Source organism: Typopeltis vanoorti, chromosome 18 (genome assembly GCF_054136105.1).
Source record: "Typopeltis vanoorti isolate ZY-2024b chromosome 18, IOZ_Tvanoo_1.0, whole genome shotgun sequence".
Lineage (NCBI taxonomy): Eukaryota > Metazoa > Arthropoda > Arachnida > Uropygi > Thelyphonidae > Typopeltis > Typopeltis vanoorti.
The window spans coordinates 89,897,036-89,919,665 of NC_143566.1; the positions used below are offsets into that span (position 1 = coordinate 89,897,036).

Consider the following 22,630-nt stretch of genomic DNA (forward strand, 5'->3'; position numbering starts at 1 on the left):
AATTTATACTTTGCATTCTTGCCAAATAGAAAATAAAATTTTACATTATCTCTACACATTTTTTCTTTGACTAAAATGCAAGTTAAATTTTTTAAACTTTATGATAGAGCAGCAGAAATTGGTCTCTGCATCCCCTGTGCTCAAATTTTTTGTAGATCTGACACTGTTAAGTTGTCCATAAATCAGTGTAAAAACTTGACAGCACACCAAATGTAGTTCTCCTGTCTAAAGATATCAAATATATACAAATTACTGTTCACATGACAAATTCTTAAGTTAGTTAAAGACCAAAATCTGAGATCAGAATGAGATAACATATTTCTTAAATTAGCCACGCCGGTTAACATGCCTTATTCAGAAAAGAAAAAGAAACAAAACAACCAGAATAGAGACCAGCACTTTTTTAAGTAACTGAGAGCTACAGCCCTATGCTTGATGAACTTACCTTTGAACGAAGGCAAGAATAATAATTATGAAGTATCTATAATTTTGTACTCTCTTCAAAACCTATGAAAAAATTGAGTAGAAAACATTCATCCTCAGTGCTACTTCAAACTCACCATGTTCAAAAGAAAGAACAATTTTTATTGCTAAGTTTTGTGAAGTACAGTAGTATTGCTCCAGAGATTTCTAATCTTTTTCACCTACTTTTAGTCAATTTGATTGGCGTGCAACAACCAAATCCTCTGTCTACACCTGATTAAAATAAAAGTAAAGAAAACTGCAGTACTGTAGTTTTTATTCATTTCATCATGTGTGATTAGGGTATTGAAAGCATGATCTGCAAATTCTGAGTTGCCATAATAATGGTTGTAAGTTCAAGGCAAATGCTAACATATCTTCTTGTTAAAATCTCCTATCTTGTGCTTGGGTTCATAGTAGGCCAAGTTGCAGGTGTAAGGTATCTTATACACTATCTTGGATGGTTAGAGGATCGATCTTGTCTGTTCATCTGTCCTTAGATGAACAGACAAGATTTGCTTGTGTTTTATATAAACAGAAAAGGATAATGAACTATTTGGAAGATGTGGGACTAATGTGTCTAAGAAGGACAGACAATGAATTGATTATTTTATATAATGAAAATAACATTTCAGGATACTGTTTGTTGAAATGAGAAAGATAATCACTAAAGAGAAGGATAATCACAACAATTGCCATCTAGGTGATTGCATGTTTTGTTTTCTACATAAACTAAGCATGCACACAGTGAATTATGATTGATTAAGTGTGACTTCATTAAATCAGGGTGATTTGTTAATAAGTCACCCTGATTTAATGAACTCTGTTCATTAAATCAGGGTGACTGATTTAATCTGATATCACATATGTTTACTGATGTGCTATTTCATTAAATAGCACATCAGTAAACATATGTGATATCAAAGCAAATCATGAAGTTTATTTCTTTTTTTTATAAAGGAATTTTTTTTTTTTTTGAAATATAGTTTTGAAAAGAATGGAATTTTTCACAAAAGACAGGAGTTGTATGCACGCACATGTGTATGCTTGTGTTGGGAAACATGATTCTACTAACTATTTGCAAGTTTTTATGTATAACTGTCTATACTGGACAAAAGTGGATAGGTAATTGTATATATATAAACTTTTAGGACTCCATAAATTTGAGGTGGTTCTATATGTTAAGGTTGTAGAAGCAATCTTGAATGTTTACACAATCAAGTGTTAGTGCCTTTGTACTGTGACAAGTTTTTTTCCTGCTCCAAAAATGCTAGTTTGAAATACAGCAAAATATTAGCAACTTAATAAATAATATTATTTATTTAGTTCTTATGGTGTATTAAACATTAAGAGTATAAACAGAAAAAGGTGGAACATGAGATGACCTGGTGTGTAACATTCCTACTTTGCTACCTGGTTAGATGTGTTTGTTCTGTTCTTGTTTTATGTATTTCAGAACAGAACAAACACATCTATGCATTACACGGAATATGAATATGAAGCTTCTGAGGTAAATGAGCAGTGCCTTTTCTTCTGCTTATCTATCCTAAATTTTCTTCTGCTATACAATACATTATACCAATGATGTCTTTAAGAATAAAATAGGCATGATGAAACAGTCTCAATGTTTCATTTATTTTTGACGTTACAAACTAAAAACATCCCACAAATGGCTACTAAATAATTATTGTTAATGGTAATACTAGTTTTGCAATCTGGACAGCTAACAAATAATCTTATTGTCTTATATAACTACCAAGAATGCTTGAAGGCCAAGTAATGATAGATAGAGGCAGATCTGGGTTCATGATTAGTTCTTAAACAAAGGCAGCTGGTGTGCTGCAAAATAGGCAAACTCCAGGAGAATACACAACAATTTATAGACATAATACAATGACCACATACCCTTAGTTGCTTCAGTCATAAATCGAAAACAAAATGAAACAAAGCTGCTGGAGGAGATGATAATCAACTAGAAATGTTTAAATATAGAGGTACTGCATCATTCAGATGATTGGAGTACAGCTCTAATAGAATCCATCTATAATAAAAGGAAATAAGACTGACAAATACAGAAGAATATCCCTAGTAAGTGTTCTAGGTAATATTTATGCAAGTATACTTGGGAAGAGGTTAAGAAAAATGGTGGAAGGGAAACTTGGAGGAAGAATAAGATAGGTTCAGACCAAACAAAAATCATAAAAATATAACAATATTTTATGATTATATAACAGTACATAAAAGTTTTATAGATCTGGAAAAGGCATATGACGAGGTCTTATTGATGTATAATCATCAAATTCCTCATATGTATCCTTCAAGGGGATGTAGAGGATATTGCAATAATACTAGATGGAAAAGTTAATCATTACTTACCTCCTATCAATAATTTTTCTCCAAATTGATCTGTTATCTGTCAATACTCCAAAATAAGATATTTCTGTCTTCTAAGGTGCATCTGACTGTACTAATCCACCCAGACTTTGTTCTTCTTCCATCTTTATAATACCATTCTGGCAAAAAAGTACTTGTTTTGCTAACCTTTCCCCTCCCATTCTGTTTAGGTAAACACACTACCTGAGTTAGTTCTGCTAACACATTTCCAGATGTTAATAACATGTTCAAGAATAGAATCCTTGGCATCACTACTTAAAGGACCATGACTGCTGCAAAAGCACCCATATGTTCATTGTTTATTAGTCCATTTTTTAAGGTTTCACTGGCGTAACCTGACAGCTGTTTCGAACTGGATGGTTCTCTTCTGAGACCAGGCAGAACCCTTTAGAGAGCAAAAACTCTTATTCAGTGCTAAAGAAATCAAATGTCAGAGAAATGCATTTTTGTAAGTGAACTTTCAGTCGGTACATAAAAGTAATTACTAAAGAAAGAACCATATGGCTTCATTTCGGCGATGCAAAATTACATAGGAAGAGTGGATATTAAAGATCCAAAATTATTTCAAACCTGAATGTTTGTAGCACTTATCAAAGTTTTGTAAAATTTCACCTGAGGGCTTATGAGAATACAATCCTCAGGATAGGAGTTGCCTTAGCTTGCACTACTTAACACAACTGCTGCACAAGTGCCAGCATGTTAAGAAACTTTTATTATGCATTTTTTTAAGGTCTCACTGGTCTGACAGTTGTTTTGAACTGGTTGGTTCTCTTCAGAGACTAGGCAGAATCCTTTAGAGGAACCCGCAGAACCCGATAGTTTAGTGTTTGGGCTAATTCTGCTCTTGTATATAAATGACCAGCTCTCACAAACTTTCAATCCTATCCAAAACTTTTTTGATGACAGTACACTCCATTCCTCCTTTTCATTCGACAAACCTTGTAGTGCTCAAGTATTAGAATCATCAAGATCTAACATGACCAGGTGACCTGAACTGAGCTCTCCTAGCTATATCTCAATGCAGAAAGGACAACCTTGTAAATTTCAATGCCACCAAAACTCAGTCCTGTCCAATCTCTCACAAGAAAGAGCTCGCATGCCTCTCCCTTACCCTCACTAATACTGAAATATCCAAGTACGATTAGATTTCTCTTCTTGGTCTGCCCTACCCCTTAGATCTTTCCTGGCACAACCACATTTCAACTATAGGTTCTGCAGCCACAAAAAAAAAACCTGGTGTACTTTTTCCACACAAAACACTACTTCACACCTCTCACAGCTGCTAACTCTATACAAAGCCCAAATCTGTCCAGTCATGGAATATTGTTCCCATATTTGGAGAAGTGCATCAAAATCTTCTCTAAGAGTGCTCGATTCTAAGAGGGCAATCCAGCTAATTAATGATCCCACTCTCACAAAAGTTCAGTTTCTACCTTGTGCCTGTTCTCCTCCATAGTCATTAAAATAAGAGCCACTGTTAACCAGCACCCTTTTACAGTCCATCTTGAAACTCACCAAACCAACTTCACTGCCTCCTCTTTCATTCTATCTACTTCTGTTCTTTGGAACAGTCTCCCCCACTCTGTCTTCCCTGAAGATTACAATCCTCAGCTATTTAAGAAAATGTGAACAGATTCCTCCTTTCTTCTATTCCTCTTGTCCACACACGGCACTAATGTGCTATACATCATGTGATCTTTCGTGTATGAATCAGATATAAAAAAAATTTTTTTTTTAAATCTCTTATTTCATATAAATTTATTCAGTTGACTCCCTAATATCTTTGCTAATTCTTTTGTCATCTTCACTAAAAATTGTGCCTAAATAACTGAAAGGTTTTACTTGTTCTACAGGTTCTCCATTTAAGATGCAGCTGATGTTTTCAACGATTCTAATCATTTTTACTGTAATTGTGTTTTTATTGCTGATTTTCATGGCAAACATATTGCAAAAATTATTCAATTTAGTCAAGGAATCCTGCAAAATTTTACTATATATATTTAGGAGTATAACATCATCTTCATAACAGGCTGAGATTAACATCTCCAATTATTATATCAAGTTTAACAACCACTTTCCTTCATAACATGATCTATATCAATGATGAATAACAGTGAATATAATGTGCACCCTTTTCTCACATCTGATTAACAAACTATCTTCCTGTCACTCCTTTAAATTCTATCTGCTGACTTACAACTCAAATATTGTGCCTGATATAATGTCCCATTTACACCATATAACTGTAGCATTTTGAACACCTCTCTCTTTTGGAAACTTGTCATATGCCTTTTCCAAATGTACAAAACTTAAATACAAATTTTTGTTATATTCTCATAATTTCTGTTATTTGTCTTAAAGTGAAAATCTGATCCTGACCACTTCTATTTGGTTTCAACCAAGCTTGTTCTCCATGTTTTCCTTCCACAATTTTTCTTAACTTTTTCTCAAGTATACTTGCATAAATCTTACCTGGAACACTTGGCAGAGAAATTCCTCTAATTCTCACATTCACTTTTATTTCTCTTTTTCTAGATGGGTATGATGAGAGCTACACTCCAAAAATCCAAAATTCAATCCTTGGACAAGGCCTTTTTTCTGAATTATGCAGTGTACCCACTGCATAATTCAGAAAAATACCTCCACATTTGAACATTTCTGGTTGAATATCATCTACCCCAACAGCGTTTCCATATTTCAGGTATTTGATGATTTTTTCTAATTCAAGTATTGATGTATATTCTTGATTGCATTCCTGTTGAATTTCTTCCACCACCATGCTGTCATTTGTATCATTTAAGTAATCTTTCAATACATATGTTATATTTAGAAGAAGCAAAGCTGTTCAGAACTCCACAATTATTACCTGGTGCAAAAAGGACATTATAATGAGCAATACACAAACTATATTTGAGTTGTAAGTCAGCAATCAGAATTGAAGAAGATAGAGGAAAATGATATGAAGAAAAATTAAGTGCAAGACAAACAGATATGAACTTATTCATCACCTATATGGATCACATTATGACAGAAAGTGATCAGACCTATCAAAACTACAAAAACCGGATGTTAATCTCAGCTCTCTGCTGTAAGCTGCTAATAATGCTATATTCTTTAAATCTACACTGGTTTCCATAAATTAAGGAACAAATAGAAAAATCATGATAACATGATAAAATCATAAAAATCATAAAAACATACAAAAGTCTGGTATACTCTGTAAAAAGTGATATTGAGTCTGGTTACCATATACAAACAACTGGCACCAACAACATACAAAAATGAGCCATGTCATAAAAGATTGGATGTTTGGTGAACATTGACAATTCATTTTTTGAAATTTTTGTTGATAATACTTAGTTAATTTATTGTATTTATTTGTTTTGCAAGTGTGTGAAATAGACCGAGTTATTTAGTTGTAATAAAATGTGTATATATTGTTGGTATGGCACCTATGTGTAGCAGAACAATGGCAGCCAAGACATCTTTATTGGGCAAGCTAAATTTGAGTGATTTTTGTCCAGTACACGATTTGTGACATGTACTTATCACAAAAATTGAAAGATTTGTGGAAGGAGAGCTAACCTGTTGAGCAGGTGTATAATAAATGTTTTCAGAGTGAATACAGAGAACAAACTATGTGATAGTATAGTAGAGAGTAGAAGACCAGAAATATCAGTGATAATACTGAAAGTAAGGTGGCAGAAATTCAGGAAAATGTAGAAGACCTGAATAAAGAAACAGGGTGCATGTGCAGTCCTTCACAGGACAAAAGCACAAGATTGAAGGACTGTAGAAATGGCAAGAGATCAGTTAAACTGAGTATAGAAAAAAGCAAGAGGTCCAAAGCCAAAAAGAAAATTGTAAGAATAAACAAGAGAAAGAGCATAAGCAGATGATTTTTTATGGCGATTCTATGATAAGGGGAATACATCACAAAATCTTGTTTCCCTGTGTGAAAATTAATAATATTAATAATGCTGTTAGAACACAAAAAGGGAAAGTGAAAGAATTTAACTGTTTTGGCTGGAACCAATGACATAAGAGGTGAGAAGTACTGTATGAAACAGGACATAGAAGAGCTATTGGAAGAAGTGAAAAAGAAGAGTGATGATACCTAATGAATCAATATGCAGGTATACATAAGGAATGATAGAGTTTGTGGACCTATGGCTGCACTTAAACAGATTTGGAGTTAGGTGTCTAGAGAGCTTTGTTCACTGAGAGTGTGGAAGCACAAAGTCACAAAAACTAAAGAAATTAAGGCATATGCAGATGAATATATGTGAAGGCACCCATGAAGCGAATAGTTTGTGAATGAACAAAAAATGCAGAATCTAGTCTCTCAGGTAACAATATCGAATGGGTTGATTGGATTTTAACGGTATAGATGCGAACACAGATTGATAAGAAAATAACTATTTATTAACTTAAATGCTAATATTTCGCTGGTATTATATCCAGCATCTTCAGAGCATGCAAACAAAGTTTGTTACAGCAGCAAGACAACTGCAATCTGGTGTAACAGTGGAACTAGCATGAGTAATTGTAGCGTGTGACACAAAGACTAAAGTCCTAATTAGGTGCCATCTAAGTTTAAAAAAAAAATTTATTTGGTCTTAGGATGACTGTCTCCCAAATCTTTTGTAGATTTATACATTTATACTGTATAAATCTACCAAAGATTTGGGAGACAATCATCCTAAGACCAAATTATTATTTTGTTATTTATTTTTTTTTTAAACTTAGATGGCACCTAATTAGGACTTTAGTCTTTGTGTTGCACGCTACAATTACTCATACTAGTCCCACTGTTACACCAGACTGCGGTTGTCTCGCTGCTGTAATAAACTTTGTTTGTATGCTCTGAAGATGCTGGATATAATACCAGCGAAGTATTAGCATTTAAGTTAATAAATAGTTATTTTCTTATCAATCTGTGTTCGCATCTATACCGTTAAATTCCAATCAACATGTGCGACAAACACACAAGCCTTTCCACACGGTTAAATATCAAATGGGGTCGTCAATTCAGGATGTAAAGGTGGGGGGATCACTTTCCTCCAATTGGAGACAATTGGAGGAAAGTGATCATGTGGTCTTGACTTGGGAGGTAGCAAAACATGTGGAAATTCCAGTTAAGAAAAGGTATATATGGCAACTACAAGGCAAATGATCATGATACACTTAGAAGGTAGCTTGAAAGAGTATCATGGCATAAAGATCTGCAAGAGAAAGACGTTTACAGTGCATGGGAGATAGTTAAGGGGTATCTCACGGAAGCAATATCACACTGTATACCCAAATTCAGGTAGAAGTTAGATGGATGAGTCATATCATTAAGCAAGAGCTGGGGGAAAAAAAAAAAGATTTTTGAGGGTATATAAGGAGAAAGGTGATCAGTTAACTCAAACAGTACAAGGAGCAGGCAAGAAAGGCAACCAGTAGGGTAAGGGGATAAAATCAGATTATATAAGAAATTAACTGAGCAGATGAAAGGTAGTCCCAAAGAGTTTTTTTCGTCATGTGGCAAGTAAGAGGAAGAATGATTATAAAAGGATAACTTTAATGAGTGCAAATGGTAGAGAGGCAACAGAGGCAAATGAAATTGTTGCCTATGAGTGACAGTTTTGCAAGCTATACCATCCAAGTGAAGATACTATTATAGCAGAGGTAACAGGGACTGATGTGAGAACAGAGGTTGATGAAATGGAGATACTTGTTCTATTGCAGAATCTGAATGCAAACACATCTATGGGGCTGGATAGGATATTGGCTTGAGTTTTAAGAGAATATGCAGGGAAAGAGGCAATGTCTTCAACTAGGCTGTTTAAGTCTCATCTCTGGCAAAGTCGCAAGAGACCGTAAGGAGGGCAAAATAATTCCTTTGCATAAAGGAAGATCTAAGTCTATGACAGCAATTTATAGACCACTCGGTATCTCAGGAGTGGAGGTAAAAGTACTGGAAAAGTTGATCAAAAAGAGAATTCAGGAATGACTGGATAAGAATATACTCTATGAGGAACAGCATGGCTCTGTGAAGAGTCAGTAATGCCTTGGTAATCTACTAACATTTTATAATAGAGTGGCAGCAGAGCTGGATAAAGGAAAGGCTACATGATGATACTGATGGATTTTGCAAAGGCATTTCACTGTTATGCAGATGGAAACAAATGGGGATGAATATGAAACTGATAATATGGATAAAATGGTAGCATGGACAGATACCAAAGAGTTGCACATGGAGGAGCAGAATCCAGAAGAAAGCAAGTGACTAGTGGTGTAATGAAGAGCTCTGTGCATGGACCACTGTTATTTAATATGTATATACTGTAAATGATATAGGAAATAATTTGAAGGGAGATATTCAGTTGTTTGCTGATGATGCAAAGTTAGGTAGGATAATACTTAATCAAGGTGATGTAGAGAGCTTGCAGGATGATTTCAATAGGTTGACAGTATGGGCAAAACATAATACATGTCAATTTAACGTGAAAATGTGCGAGATTATGCATTTTGGGATGCAAAGATTGCAAGCTGTGTACCACATTGAGGGAAATGTACTCCAGAAAACTGATGAAGCCAGGAATTTGTAGTAGTAGTAGACAGAGAGTTAAAGTTTAGAGGACATATTACTAAGGTTGCTAAAGTAGCCCATAAGATTACTTAGCTATTGAAGAACACACTATCAAGCAGAGATAAGGGAGTTATCGTTCTGCTTTTTTTTTTTTAAATTTATTTTTAAGCCTTTACACAACCATATCTGGATTACTGTGCTCAGATCTGGTCACCTTGCTTTCTTACGGATGAGGAAGTAGCGGAGAGGATCCAGAGGCAAGCGACTAAGATGGCGAGTGGTCTGTGGAATGTTTCCTATGAGGATAGATCAAGAGTTTGTGAATTGCAAAAGTTGGCTGACAGGCAAAAAAAAAAAAAAAAAAGGTGGGAGGGAGGGGAGTGCTCTGATAGAAAATATTTAAGCTACTTAAAGAATTTTGTAGGATTGATGCAGGGGAAACGTTTCAGTACTTGGTAGAGGCAGAACAAGAGGTCATCCCTGGAAGCTGGGTAAGAGTGTGGTTAGCAAAGGCATGAGGATTAGATTAGAAGATGGTCTGTATGCCCTATCTACACACTACAAGAGAGAACATTTAAAACGGACCAGGCTCTATATTAACTGGACCCAAGACAATGGCAGTTGATACTGTTTACAGATGAGCCCCAATTTGCTCTACAAAGTGATACTGAGCATGCTCTGATCTGAAAAGCACCACAGACAACAATATCATCCTTCTGTGAGAGGGATAATTATGGTGGAGATAGTGTGATGGTTTGGGAAGGCATCTCATTGGATAGACACACTGACTTGTATGTGCTTCCTAGCAGAACCATGAATACCGCAACTTACAGATATCCCAATTTTCATCAGCACGTAGGTGCTATAAGGGAAACATTTATCACAAGACGATAATGCATATCCTCATGAGTGAAACTCATGGAACAACATCTTCAAGAGGGAGACTATTGTATATTTATATATGGACTGACTAGCCAGGTCTCCTGACCTTAATCCTATTGAGCATATCTGGGATGCACTAGGTAGACGTGCTGCAGCTGTGAAATTCCCCCTCCCAAAAACAAACAAAAATCTTGAGGGAGTTAAGAGAGCTTTGCAGGAACAGTGGGTATTATTACCAACTGAGCTCCTGGACACATTATGAACAGTATAAAATATCACTTTGAGCACTGCATTGCCGTGAGAGGATGATGTTTTGAAGTACTTTGACTATCTCATTTTGACCTCTTGTCAAAAGTGATTCAGGAGTTCAAAACTAGCCCACTCCTCCTTCAGAGCAAGAATAAGGCCTTGTTTGTTTTCTGGAGGAGAATTTCAAGCAGCAATGCATCTCCCTATTGTATCCCAAACGTGTTCTATGGGGTTGAGATCTCGGGAGCGTGCTGGCCACTCAATTTCAATTTAATTAATATCCTTAGTTTCCAGAAGTATATCCATTGCTCGTGTATGATGTGGTGTGGCATTGTCATCCATAAAAATGGATTCTTCACCTACGGCACCACGGAACAATCGAACATGATGTTGAAGAACTTTGTTCCAATATCGTTCACTAGTCAGTCCATTTTTCCAGCACTTGTAGCATAGTGCATCCATGAAGCATAATGCCTCCCCACACTATGAGCCCAAAGCGACCATATCTATCCCTTTCAAGAACATTCTCACAATGGTAAGCAATACCACTATCACGATAGATCATGTGTTATCCAGAATCGGAGGAAAGACTAAAATGATTCATCTGTGAAGAGTACATTAGCCTATTGGTGTCTTGTCCAATGAGCAAGTCACCATTACTGTTGTTTCAGTGTAGAACACTGAAAACATGCTCTACAATGAGCTGTGGATAAAGGGATGCAGAATACAGGAGTATAGGTCTATACTCCCAAAGGGAGTATAGACCTACTTGTCAGTAATGTCTTGCCATAGTTTGTATCTGCATACCTATGTTTGAATGGAGCCAACTTGCAAGCTGACCTGCAAGGTGCATTGATTACATTTTGCTTTTATAACTAAAAACCTGTCATCATGCTGCATGGTAGAGCAAGAGCAACCTCTTAGCAAATGTCTGAAACATATTCTGTTTAAACTAAACATATTTGGTCATTTATAAAATTCAAATACAAACTTATTTATTAATTACTGACCATTTACGAAAAATAAAACTACATTAGAGCCTACCAGTTTTTCCAGCAATGGAGAATATGAAAACTAGTAAATGCAAATTGAAAGGAACATAAAAAACGTTGTAAACCAACTAGTAGCTAAGGTTACACGTTCGCGTGACAGAGAGGACTTATTGTTCTTATTCATTATCACGCACGCGTGTTTGTTGTAAACGTGTAATGTGATTACTGGCTAGCTGTAGTTCAGATTGATTTAGAGAGAGGATCAGGTTTTTCCACGAACTGTTTAGGATTGCACCCTGATTTCTGTTGAGGTTTCCACAGTTATTAACACTATTGTGGCTTCCTTGAATAAACGATATCTGTAGTCGTCATCCAGATATGGCAGTCAGATGTACAGAAATGATGTGCTAAGCCAGAAGAGATACTTCTGTTGTGGTTTACATCACCAACATGCTCTTTTTGTCTGATTTCTAAACTCCGTGAAGTTTGTCCGATGTAGGCAAGACCACAGGAGCAAGGAATGTAATATACTCCTGGATATTTGTAGAAAGGCACCTTATCTTTTGGAGATCCTAAAACTTGTCTGATGCTGGTGGTTGGTTTGAAGACCACTCTGATGTTGTAGGCTCTTAGTATTCTGGCTATTTGATAAGAAATTGACTTGATGAAAGGGATCACTACAGTAGAAATGTACTGGGAGCGTGATTCTTCTTGTCTGGGGTTGTCACCGTATAGATATTTTTTGATGATGTTTTGAGGATATCCATTTTGCGATAATGTGTTAGCTATTAGTGAGAGTTCAGTCTGTGTTCCTCCTCTTCTGGTAGAAGAGGAGGATACACAGACTGAACAGATTTAGACTGGTAGGCTCTAATGTAGTTTTGTTTTTTGTAAATGGTCAGTAATTAATAAATAAGTTTGTATTTGAAACATATTCCATTAGTTTGAAACGCTGCCAAGAGTCTGGATATAATGCTATGCAAGATTCCATACTCTCTGACAATATCAGTAATTCTGTGGCCTTCTTCAAGCATTCCAATAATTGTTCTCTGCGTGAAATCATCTAGATGATGCCTTTGAGATATTACAAGACATCGAAGTTTGCAACTTTATACCTTCATGAAAACAGCTTTCTTCAAACAAAATTTGATTAATGCAGCCTTTTGCCTTTTATCCTCTTGAATGCTACCATGTGACTTCTTTGCACCTGATTCAAAAATTTGAATGCATACCCACATTCTACTCAAAATTGTCAGTTATACAAATTGCCACAAAGAGATTCGTTTAAATTTGCAGTTGTAATCTTCAGAAATAGTGTTCGTCCTTTGGTTTTGGACACCAGTGTAGCTTTCTAACCTAGTAGCCTTTTCTCATCTAATTTCCTTATTTAATTTTTAATTATCTAATTCTATCTACTTATTTAATTTCTCACTGTTATAAAGATATTTGATACTTACATCTCCCTCTTGCCTCCTGTGAAAGAATCTGACTAAGAATATTGTTTCTGAATTCCTCCTCCTTGGCTTTCTGCACATCCTCTTCTCCATCCCTTCTATTCTGCTGATCTCCCTACAATATAAACATGTTGTAATTAATTAAAAATATATCATGTCAATATATTATATTTGTTTTCACAATATCAATGGTTACACGTCATTTCTAAAACTAAACTGTAACAAGTGTTCACAGCATGGTATACTAAATTTATGAATTACATTACATTGGACTACTCAGAAATACTGTTCATTCAACACTGCTTGATACCAACGTAACTGTGATCTTCAACATAGAGAAGCAATGGTTGAGTATTGAGGGTTTCCCGAATTGCAGAACTTCTGACTCTGTCGAGTCTTGTCAACCCCCCCTCAAAGGAACCTCATTTCAGCCGCTTGGATTAGTGTACACATTCTTTCGGTCATTACCCAACTCTCATGACCAATAGGTGAGAATGGGGACATAGACTGTATTGAAGACAGCCAGCTTTGCCTTCTGGCTTAACTCCTGCTTCAATACTACCAAACGGCCAAGCTCCCGCAATATTGTGCTTGCTGAGCCAATCCGAGTATCTAGCTCTTCGTCCCACTTTCCATCATTTGTGAATATGGACCCAAGGTATTTAAACTTCTCCACCAGCCTCAGTGAGACTCCACTCACATGTAGAGTGCACTGGGATGGTTGTCTTGAGACCACAAATGTTTCAGTTTTGCCCACACTGATCTTCATTCTGGTGTTGTGTCGACTCTCCTATGTTTTGGGCCCTCTTTTCTCTCTTATATAGATATATCACTTTATTTTACCTTTCTCTCAATAATTCCTATTTATTATTTTCTTATTTCTTATTTAATATCATTTACTTTAAACTTCTATCTCACTTCACTTAACTCAGGCCGACAAGAGTGAAGCTGTTGGTTTGTGAGACAAAGAAAATGCAAATTGCAGATGCCTATTTCTTTGTCTCAGCACTGGTTCCAATTCCTTATTCTAATTCAGAGAAATTTATTTATTTTTGCTGCACCACCCTGAATCCTAGATTATACTAAACATGTATGACCAAGGAATTAGAACACAGTCAGCAATCACTCTTATCGACTATAATTTTCCAACTTGCAGTCATGACCCAATGTTATCTATTCTCCCGCCCTTTTAGGTTCACTAAATTTTATGAGCAAGTGCAGTAGGTTCTAAGTTCAGGCAATACAACATTAATATTTAAACAAAGCATTTTAATGTCAAGAAAAATACATATAATACACATTATAATACTGAGTAAATCAAACAATCAAAGCTGGGTAGAGAATTAGCACTCATATATACAATTACTTTATCCTCTCTATAAATCTCAATCTGGGAAACATATTTTATAACATTTAATACACTTAGTCTCGTTGTGCTACTCTAGTTAATCAATTCCATTCTCAATATGAATCAAATTCTATTCTCAATTTTCTCTGACAATCCTATTCAATATTTATATATAACAGACTCAATTAAGAACTCTAGTAAATCTCTCTCTCAAGGTTAATTCATGAAACAACTTTCAGTTATCTCTTTCAATTTTAGCAGTAATTCCTAGATTCTATCTGCCACATAAACTTTATGTACAATATTCAGTTTCATTCTCAATCTATCAATTAACTGTCCTAAGAGTCTCTCGTAGCACATACAATAAAATCTTCCTAATCATTTCCACTAGATAGAAGATATAAAATTCTGCACCTTACCAATTGCTGGTTTGTTACTCTGGCCGCTTTACTATCTCATCGGATGTCTACCTTCTACGATTACTTTACGTCACACAATTTCTGAATGTTCACTACGAATTCTCTCTGTACTTCATAGTTGGATATTTCTGTAGTCTTCCACAAATATGGTCTGCTGGGCTAGTTCCGACTGGCAGGCTTCCTGGTCATTCTTTCGATATCTCCTTGAACAAAGGAAAACCACGTGGAGGCTCCACACCAGCTGGACCTATGAGAGCACAGGAAGCAGGAAAACGTCTAAAAAGCCATGTCTCCAGCGTTACATGCACTTTTAAACGCCGCACCACTCCTTTCTCTTTCGTCATCGACATCTACATCATCTTTCTTCACGTCACACGGCACTTGGCACCGCACGCGGAATCCTCTTGTAACTTACGGAGTGTAGCGGTGGGGGGACCGTGCTTTCTAACAGATATGCCTGTACACTGTATTACGCGTTTCTGAAATCGGCCATTTCGCAATTTTGAATATTATTTCTCTCCCAGCAATTTATCAGGTACTTACATAGTATTTGAGACTAAGCAGCCATACATAATAAAATTTCATAATACAATATATGATAAAAGACATAAAACTAAATTAAGATTGCTATACAAGTGCTTATTCATTTCTGAAAAAATCATTATTTGCTCCAATAGAGTGGGAACTATGTTAAGTCCGAGTGAAACATAATTTTCTTTAATATTTTGTTTCACTCCGACTTAACACTGGCTTCTGCATAAACAGCTACAAACCTATCCAGGGTCTGCTGGAGGTCATCTGTAGAAGAGCTAAGCAGAACTGGGTCATCTGCAAAAAGCAGACATCTAATGCTACATTTTCCAATTCTGACACACTCACTGCCTCGGCTGTGCCTATCAATCCATTCCATAAATATTATGAAAAGGAGGGGTGACAGAACACACCCTTGGTGGAAGCCAACGGAGACTGTGAAAGGGTCAGACTTTGTGCTGTTTACCCTGACACAAAACTCCAGGCAATCATACAGGGACTTGATAGCACCTAATAGTTGGCCATCCACTCCATACTCCTGTACTACTTGCCACAGTTTATCCCGAGGAACCCGGTCACATGCCTTCTCCAAGTCCACAAAACTTTGTAATCTATTTATCCCAAAAATGCATAACTTTACATTTCTTACATTAAACTGACACCCATCAAATCATATCGATCATTAACTTTTGCCCATACTGACAGACTACTTAAATAGTCCTGCAAGCTCTCCACATCACAGCAGAGTAATTAACTATTACTCTACCTAATTTCACATCATCAATAAACAACTGAATATTTCCTTTCAGGTTATTTCCTATATCATTCATGAACAAAATAAACAGCAATGTTCCAAGCATAATGCTGAACCTTGCAGCACACCACCAGTCACCTGTTTTCAGCTCAATTCTGCCCCTCCATATACACCATTTTTTGATATCTGTCCAGCAGCCACCCTCTTATCCACTTAACCAGTGTCATATCCATCCCCATTTGTTCTAATTTCCGTAACAGAGTTCCATGTGGTATTCTGTCAAATACCTTTGCAAAATCATCATGTAGCCATTTCCTTTATCCTGTATTATAAAAAGTTAGTAAATTACTAAATTATGATTGACCCTTCACAAAACTATGTTGATCCTTATACAGTATCATTTCTATACACCCATTATCGAATCCTCTTTTTTTACCAATTTTTCTAGTACTTTTACAACCATGCCTGAGATACTAATTGGTCTATAATTTGCTACTTTGGTAGTCTTAGAACCCCACTTATACAAAGGATTTATTTTGCCCTATTTCCTTTGGAACTCCACCAGAGCTGAGAGTTAAATTGAACAGACTAGTCAAAGGAATGCTGGTTCCCTTGCACATTCTTGCAAACCCTAGTTGATATCCCATCTAATACCATAGCTGCATCTACATTGAGATTCTACAATATCCTAAGAATCTCCAATTCATCCATCCTTGTTCCAACATTAGTGTGTCATAAGTTAAAGCAGTAACCTCACTAGAATGATATACCCTTGCAAAGTGGTCACTCAGTAATGCAATCATTTTATCGAATTCTGTCTCCTCGTGACCATCATCACCCATTCAGGTTAATCTTCTATATTCATTCTTCATCTTACTTGCCACATAGCTTCTTCCTAATCATGTCATAATCGCCTGCCTTGTAGTTCCAGAAATATCCCTTCTTGACAGAATATTCTTCGTGTTTTACAATCTCCAAAGTCAAGACGGCATGGTCACTTTCAATAATCGGAGACAATATTGCCACTTTGCTTATGGATAGCTTTTCTGATGCTATGACAGGGCCAACACTCTCCCACCTCTAGTCTCCTCCATCACATGCTGCTTTAAATAATTATCTCTCAGAAGGTGTATAAATTCTATTTCCTTCCTGACATGTCATCTTTCTACCTTCTAGTCTATATCTCCATAGTTGAAGTCCCACTTAATAATCACTGGGCTTGAAATCATTGAACAAATTTCATGATGCATGTCTTACATATCTGCGGAACTCTCTGGCCTATAGCAACAACTAACTGTATATTTTGTCTTATTGACCTTAATATCAGCACCACGTTGCTTCAAATGAACAGCCACCATCTCACCTGTCTCCTTGTCTTTATGTTTTAATAAATTTTGTAGTATATTACAACAAAATTTATTAAATTTTGCAATTCATCTGCAATCATCAACAGAACTCCTCTCCCTATCCTATCTTCTCTGAAAATACTAAATCCTTCACATTCAATTCCTGCAACTACATCATCTACTGTTAGCCAAGTCTCACTAATGCCTATAACTTTTGCAAGGTTGCACTAACCAATGCCAAAATCTCCTCCTCTTGTTTCTGATACTTCTGACATTAATATATAGAAAATGCAACATCCCTTTATTCCCTCACCCACCTTGACTTTCTGAATTGACTACCCTATTCAATATTTTTGCTTGAGAGCTAAGATTCCTCTCTTGGTCATTTTCACACTCACTCGCTTCACTTCACAAGTGCCTTTACACAAACTCACTTGCTTCAAACCTAATTGCTTAAGTTTCCCTGAAACAGCATGCTTGGTCAACAACGCTCTCTCCAGACACTAAAACCCTTTAGATGCAGTCCATCAGCAATTCATAAATCATTCTTTCTGTCAAACAGAGACCATATATTCTACATAATTTCTTTTGATTATCTACATATGCTCTCCTTCTCAGATCGCCTCTATCATAGTCTTGGTAAGAGACTTATAATCTTCACCTTCTTGCTCTTCAGTTTTGCAACTATATGACAAAAAAAATTCTGAAAATGTAACAATTTAAATGAAAAAATATTTTTTGATGCCTGCTCAAAAACAAAATATAACTAAATGGTTATAAACACAAATTATCCTATCCACTGCAATTTAATTAACATTTAATATAACAAACATTTTAAAAGATAAAAAAGTTGGTAAATTTGGCATCCAAAATAGCAACACATTAACTTTTTTCAGTCTGTTTAATGACATGGTTTCATATTCAAATATGGAAACTTTTTTAGAATCACTAGTTTTGGTTTTGCTTAAAAACAGATTGACTAGAATCACTTATCCTTTTTCCCTACCCCTTTTTTTTTGTGCATGTAAAAACAATTCACTAATTTTAAAACTTACATTGAATCACTAAAATTCATTTCTGAAAACAAAATCTGCTTGAGAGCATTGTTCAAATGTTCAGAAATCCCAAAGCAAGTTAAGCATGCAGTGTTATGTGCAAGTGCAAACTCTTGATGAGTATGTCGTGTACAATGTGTGACTACAGAATGTCGTCTCAGATTTCATTTTCATCCTCATAATATATCTTGATATCTTATAAGATATATGAAAAGTTAAAGTCCATTCTCTCTTTCTACTTGAAACAAAAACAAATTAACCAATACATAAATATGACAAAAGTGGGTCAAAATTTGGTAGGCACAAAAAAAGTACATACATTTCTGTTTATTATTTATTTTACAGCATGACATATTGTGGGTTTGCTACTTTACAAATGAGTGCAATTTGCATCAAAATTCACTTATTTTAACTGGGAAAAGGTGGGGAATAAACACTGTTTTTTAACTCCCTGAGTCCACCATGCGGTTTCTGATTTTTCTATGCCTGCAGACAAATTCATCACATCTCTCTCTCTGACTAAACTAATCGGTTTTCTCTGGGCCTACCATTGTCCTAAAGGTTTGATTCTTGATTTAAAACTCCTTCATTTTTGTTTGAATATCTATATATTCAAAATTTGCCTATGACAGATGCTCCAATTTGCTTATTTTTTAAAACTTTATTTTTCAAAGTGATATTCAATTTTATACTGCTCAAAACTAAATGGTGATCACTTCCTATTTCAAATCCCTTGTATACTCTTGTGTTCTGAACCAGTGAAAATATGAATATTAACAATAACACAGTCAATGAGACCATTCTTAACTTTTGGAGACTGAGTGGGCAGTTCAATCTCCACTGGTACCCAATCAGGGATAGCTGGCCCAAGGCTATCACAAATTAAGCGGCACGCAGTGAAGAGAGATGGCTCAACAAGTGCTGCCATCTCGTGGTCCCTAACCCTAACACTCGTATTTAATGTCCGAAATAATGTGGGTTCTACGGTCGATTTTCTTGAGTTTACGGGACGAAAAACCTGGGTTTCCGGGAGAAAAAACCTGCTTGCCCATGCCAGAGATCGACTAACTCGGGAACCGGTCGAAAAAAGGCTTAGAAAATTTCCTCTAGTCGATGACTGGATTCGAAACCAAGAAGTGTTCCTTCGTGCGGTTAAGCGCCGTGGTGTGCAAACGCCACATCCACTGAGCTACACATGCTCCAGTTACGGTTCATGTATTTGAACCGTAATACATCATAAATGTACCCACTGTTATTCATTTCATTCTCTGCTGTTTAAATTCCCAACAGAGAACCAATGTTCCCTTTGCTTTTTTCTTCCTTAGTAGAACATTTCGTGGAACTACATGTACAGTCTTGCTGCTCAATTCCCTATTTTAACATTTGCCCACATTGCTCTACTTGACATTCAAGATTATTCTTATGTTTAGTTTTGATTACCAGATACTCTATCCTTCTCTCTCTCATCATTATTGCCTGAATTCAGCACCACTTATTTGTTATTCTCGTGGATTTACTGTTTGTTGTGCCTTACTAATTCCTCATTTACTGTTTGTTGTGCCTGCGTGCACGTGTCTTTTTCTTAAGTTTCTTGAAAATGGCAACGTGACGTTGCTGAATTATTGAAGTATATTAAAATTTATTTTAATGTATATCCTAGTTGACGTTGTAATTTCCTTAAATTATTTAGTAATAAAAAATAAAAAACACTCATTTGTTATTTACAATTATCTCACCAGTGTTTGTCTTCTGTGTTTCGGTAACACCAATTATGTTGACATGGTCCTTCTCTAATTCTTATGTCAGTTCAATCTCATTTCCATTGATAAACACCTATCTGAAATTCTGCAGATACTGAGTTGGAGTTTGTTCAAGTAACAGACTTTTTGCTGTTCATGCTGACTCCCTGAAGAAACCGAGTCTGGGTAATGCCCAGTCAAAATGAAATTTCGGCATGTTATATACCATGATTTGTTTTGGTTTAAGCCAATCCAGATTATACAATTTAGTCATTCTCATTCATTTGGGAAGAAAAACAACCAGAGAAGATTTTATTGGTTCTCTACATTCCTGAGAAAGCCATGTTGAAGTTTCCTCCCATTTATCAAGCTCTGACCTCTAAGCAACCCAACAGGTGATTTCTAAGGTTTGTACTAAACAGCTCAAGAGTGTTATCAGAGTGATGAGGGTTATCTGTTATGGTGATTGAGTGTTATCTACTTGCTTTAGATTATCACTTACAGCAACTGCTGCATCTCTTCTAGCTTAGTTGGTGGAACTGAAAAAGGGAAGCTAGTTGAAGTTGTGGACATTGAAGTCACCTAGGAAGAAAGCTTTACTGTTTGGTAGTTTGACTACAGATAATCAACTCTAACAGAGACAGACTATCAGAGTTCAGCTATTTTCAGAACATGAGAAGCAATAAATACAGAAGATAAATGCAGCCAAATGGGAAAGAAAATCTTAAGCCAGAGAAAGTAAAAGTACAAGAAAATTCTAGATGTAGTACTCTCTGGGACATCAAATTGCATAAAAGGCACAAGTACTTCTCTTGTGGTGAAAAATAGAATTATTTTTCACCTATATCGATTTTACATAGGCCATAAAGTACCTACAATTAAGAGTGTATACAACCTACTGTAATGTAATAAATTTAGTAACATAATGTTAGAATAACTGAATGTAGAACCACAAGCAATTGTAACTAAAAAGATCAGACAGGATAAGGCTAGTAAGTTGAAGGTCAACAAAGGTCACCGGAATTGAGTTTTGCCACCAAAACCTAACATAAGCGGGAATGACATAAGGGCGCTTCCAGTAAATCCGGAAAGATTTGAAAGGCCAATGGATGGCCAATGGACGGCCAATGATATAAAAGGCAGAGATTGAGGGATGAAAGTGCTATCTTTTTTTGTTCCTGTGGCAAGCTTTTTGAGGAGGAGGAGAAGAGTCGGGTATCACGAGCAGTTGTCCTGGAGATCATGGGGAGTTTGCTGGCAGTATTACAAGATATCCTTCCGTGAAATTCTTCGACGAATGTACCAATCCATGCTTGCTTATTTGTCACAGCCGATGCAGTTCCTAACAGCGCTGAAGAAAATACATCACTGTTACAAGGAAGGAATTTGCAAGACGGCAACCATCAGATAGTGCCCAATCACAGCCGTTGTGCAAGAAGGAAAAAGAAACCAGTGCAATTCACCCTAAACCCATTAGGATCCAGGACTGTACATGATATCGTGAGCTTGTAAGTAAGTTGCTTTATGATAATAGCCTAGATTGTGTGTACAGATGATAGATGTTGATTCTATTTAACTAATGGCATAATGTGTGAAGAGGTCAGAAAGCCGAACGTGAGTTTTAATGCGATAAAAAGAATACTGTAAACTTGAATAGTGCTTGTGTTACATGCTTAGAACATGTATAGTATAATTTTGCCTTATATTAATAGGATAGAGAGTAGGGATATGTTTGTTAGAAATCCATCCACATATCAACTATGTTTAGTGTAAAAGGTCTCTTTGTTTAGTACCTTAAGTGAATTATCTTACTAAATGTGTGGAGAGAGTCAGGCATGTGATATATCCCATTACTTTTGTACATTAATTATCTTAGAATAAACATGTTTGGTTTTGTTAATAGCTTGCCTGATCTTTGTTAGCCAATGCACTGTCTCACAAAAACCTGTGTGACCTAAGTGAAGTAACAGCCATGACTGAGTAATTTGGAGTTGCTTCAGATAAAATTGATTTAAGGGTTATCATACGTGCTTAGCTAAATTATTCTGTTGTATGTAAAGGAAAGAGAGAAAATTCTTTTTACACTATTCTTAATGACATAGTCATTAACAAAAATAATTTTTAAGGATTAATACACTAGAATTACAGCAACCTAGATTAAGGATTTTGACCTAGCCAGAGGATTTTCCTCAGTTTACTTTACTAGCATGTGTAAGAGTATACTTTACGAAATTGAAAAAGGGGGGGGGGGGGCAAGCTAAGTAGATTATGAACAGACTAAATTAGGATAACAGTATTATAAGTGAGTTTGAGATAAGAGCATAGAGGCATTTGTATATTAGCTCAAGCAGACAAAGTAACTAAGTAAGAGGGGAAATGCATTAAAAGAAAAAAAGCAACGTTATAAATAAACATAAACAAACTAGTA

At 35.9% G+C, this 22,630-nt stretch overlaps 1 protein-coding gene across 2 annotated transcripts in view; it reads right to left on the reverse strand.

Annotated features, from left to right (window-relative positions):
• Positions 1–22,630, reverse strand: part of PDCD-5 (programmed cell death 5) — a 59,567-nt gene that overhangs the window by 31,670 nt on the left and 5,267 nt on the right. For both annotated transcript variants that reach the window (XM_090408411.1, XM_090408410.1), the window contains exon 2: positions 13,014–13,125. In XM_090408411.1, the coding sequence (XP_090264537.1) occupies positions 13,014–13,125 (112 nt within the window). The remainder of the gene's footprint in view (positions 1–13,013; positions 13,126–22,630) is intronic.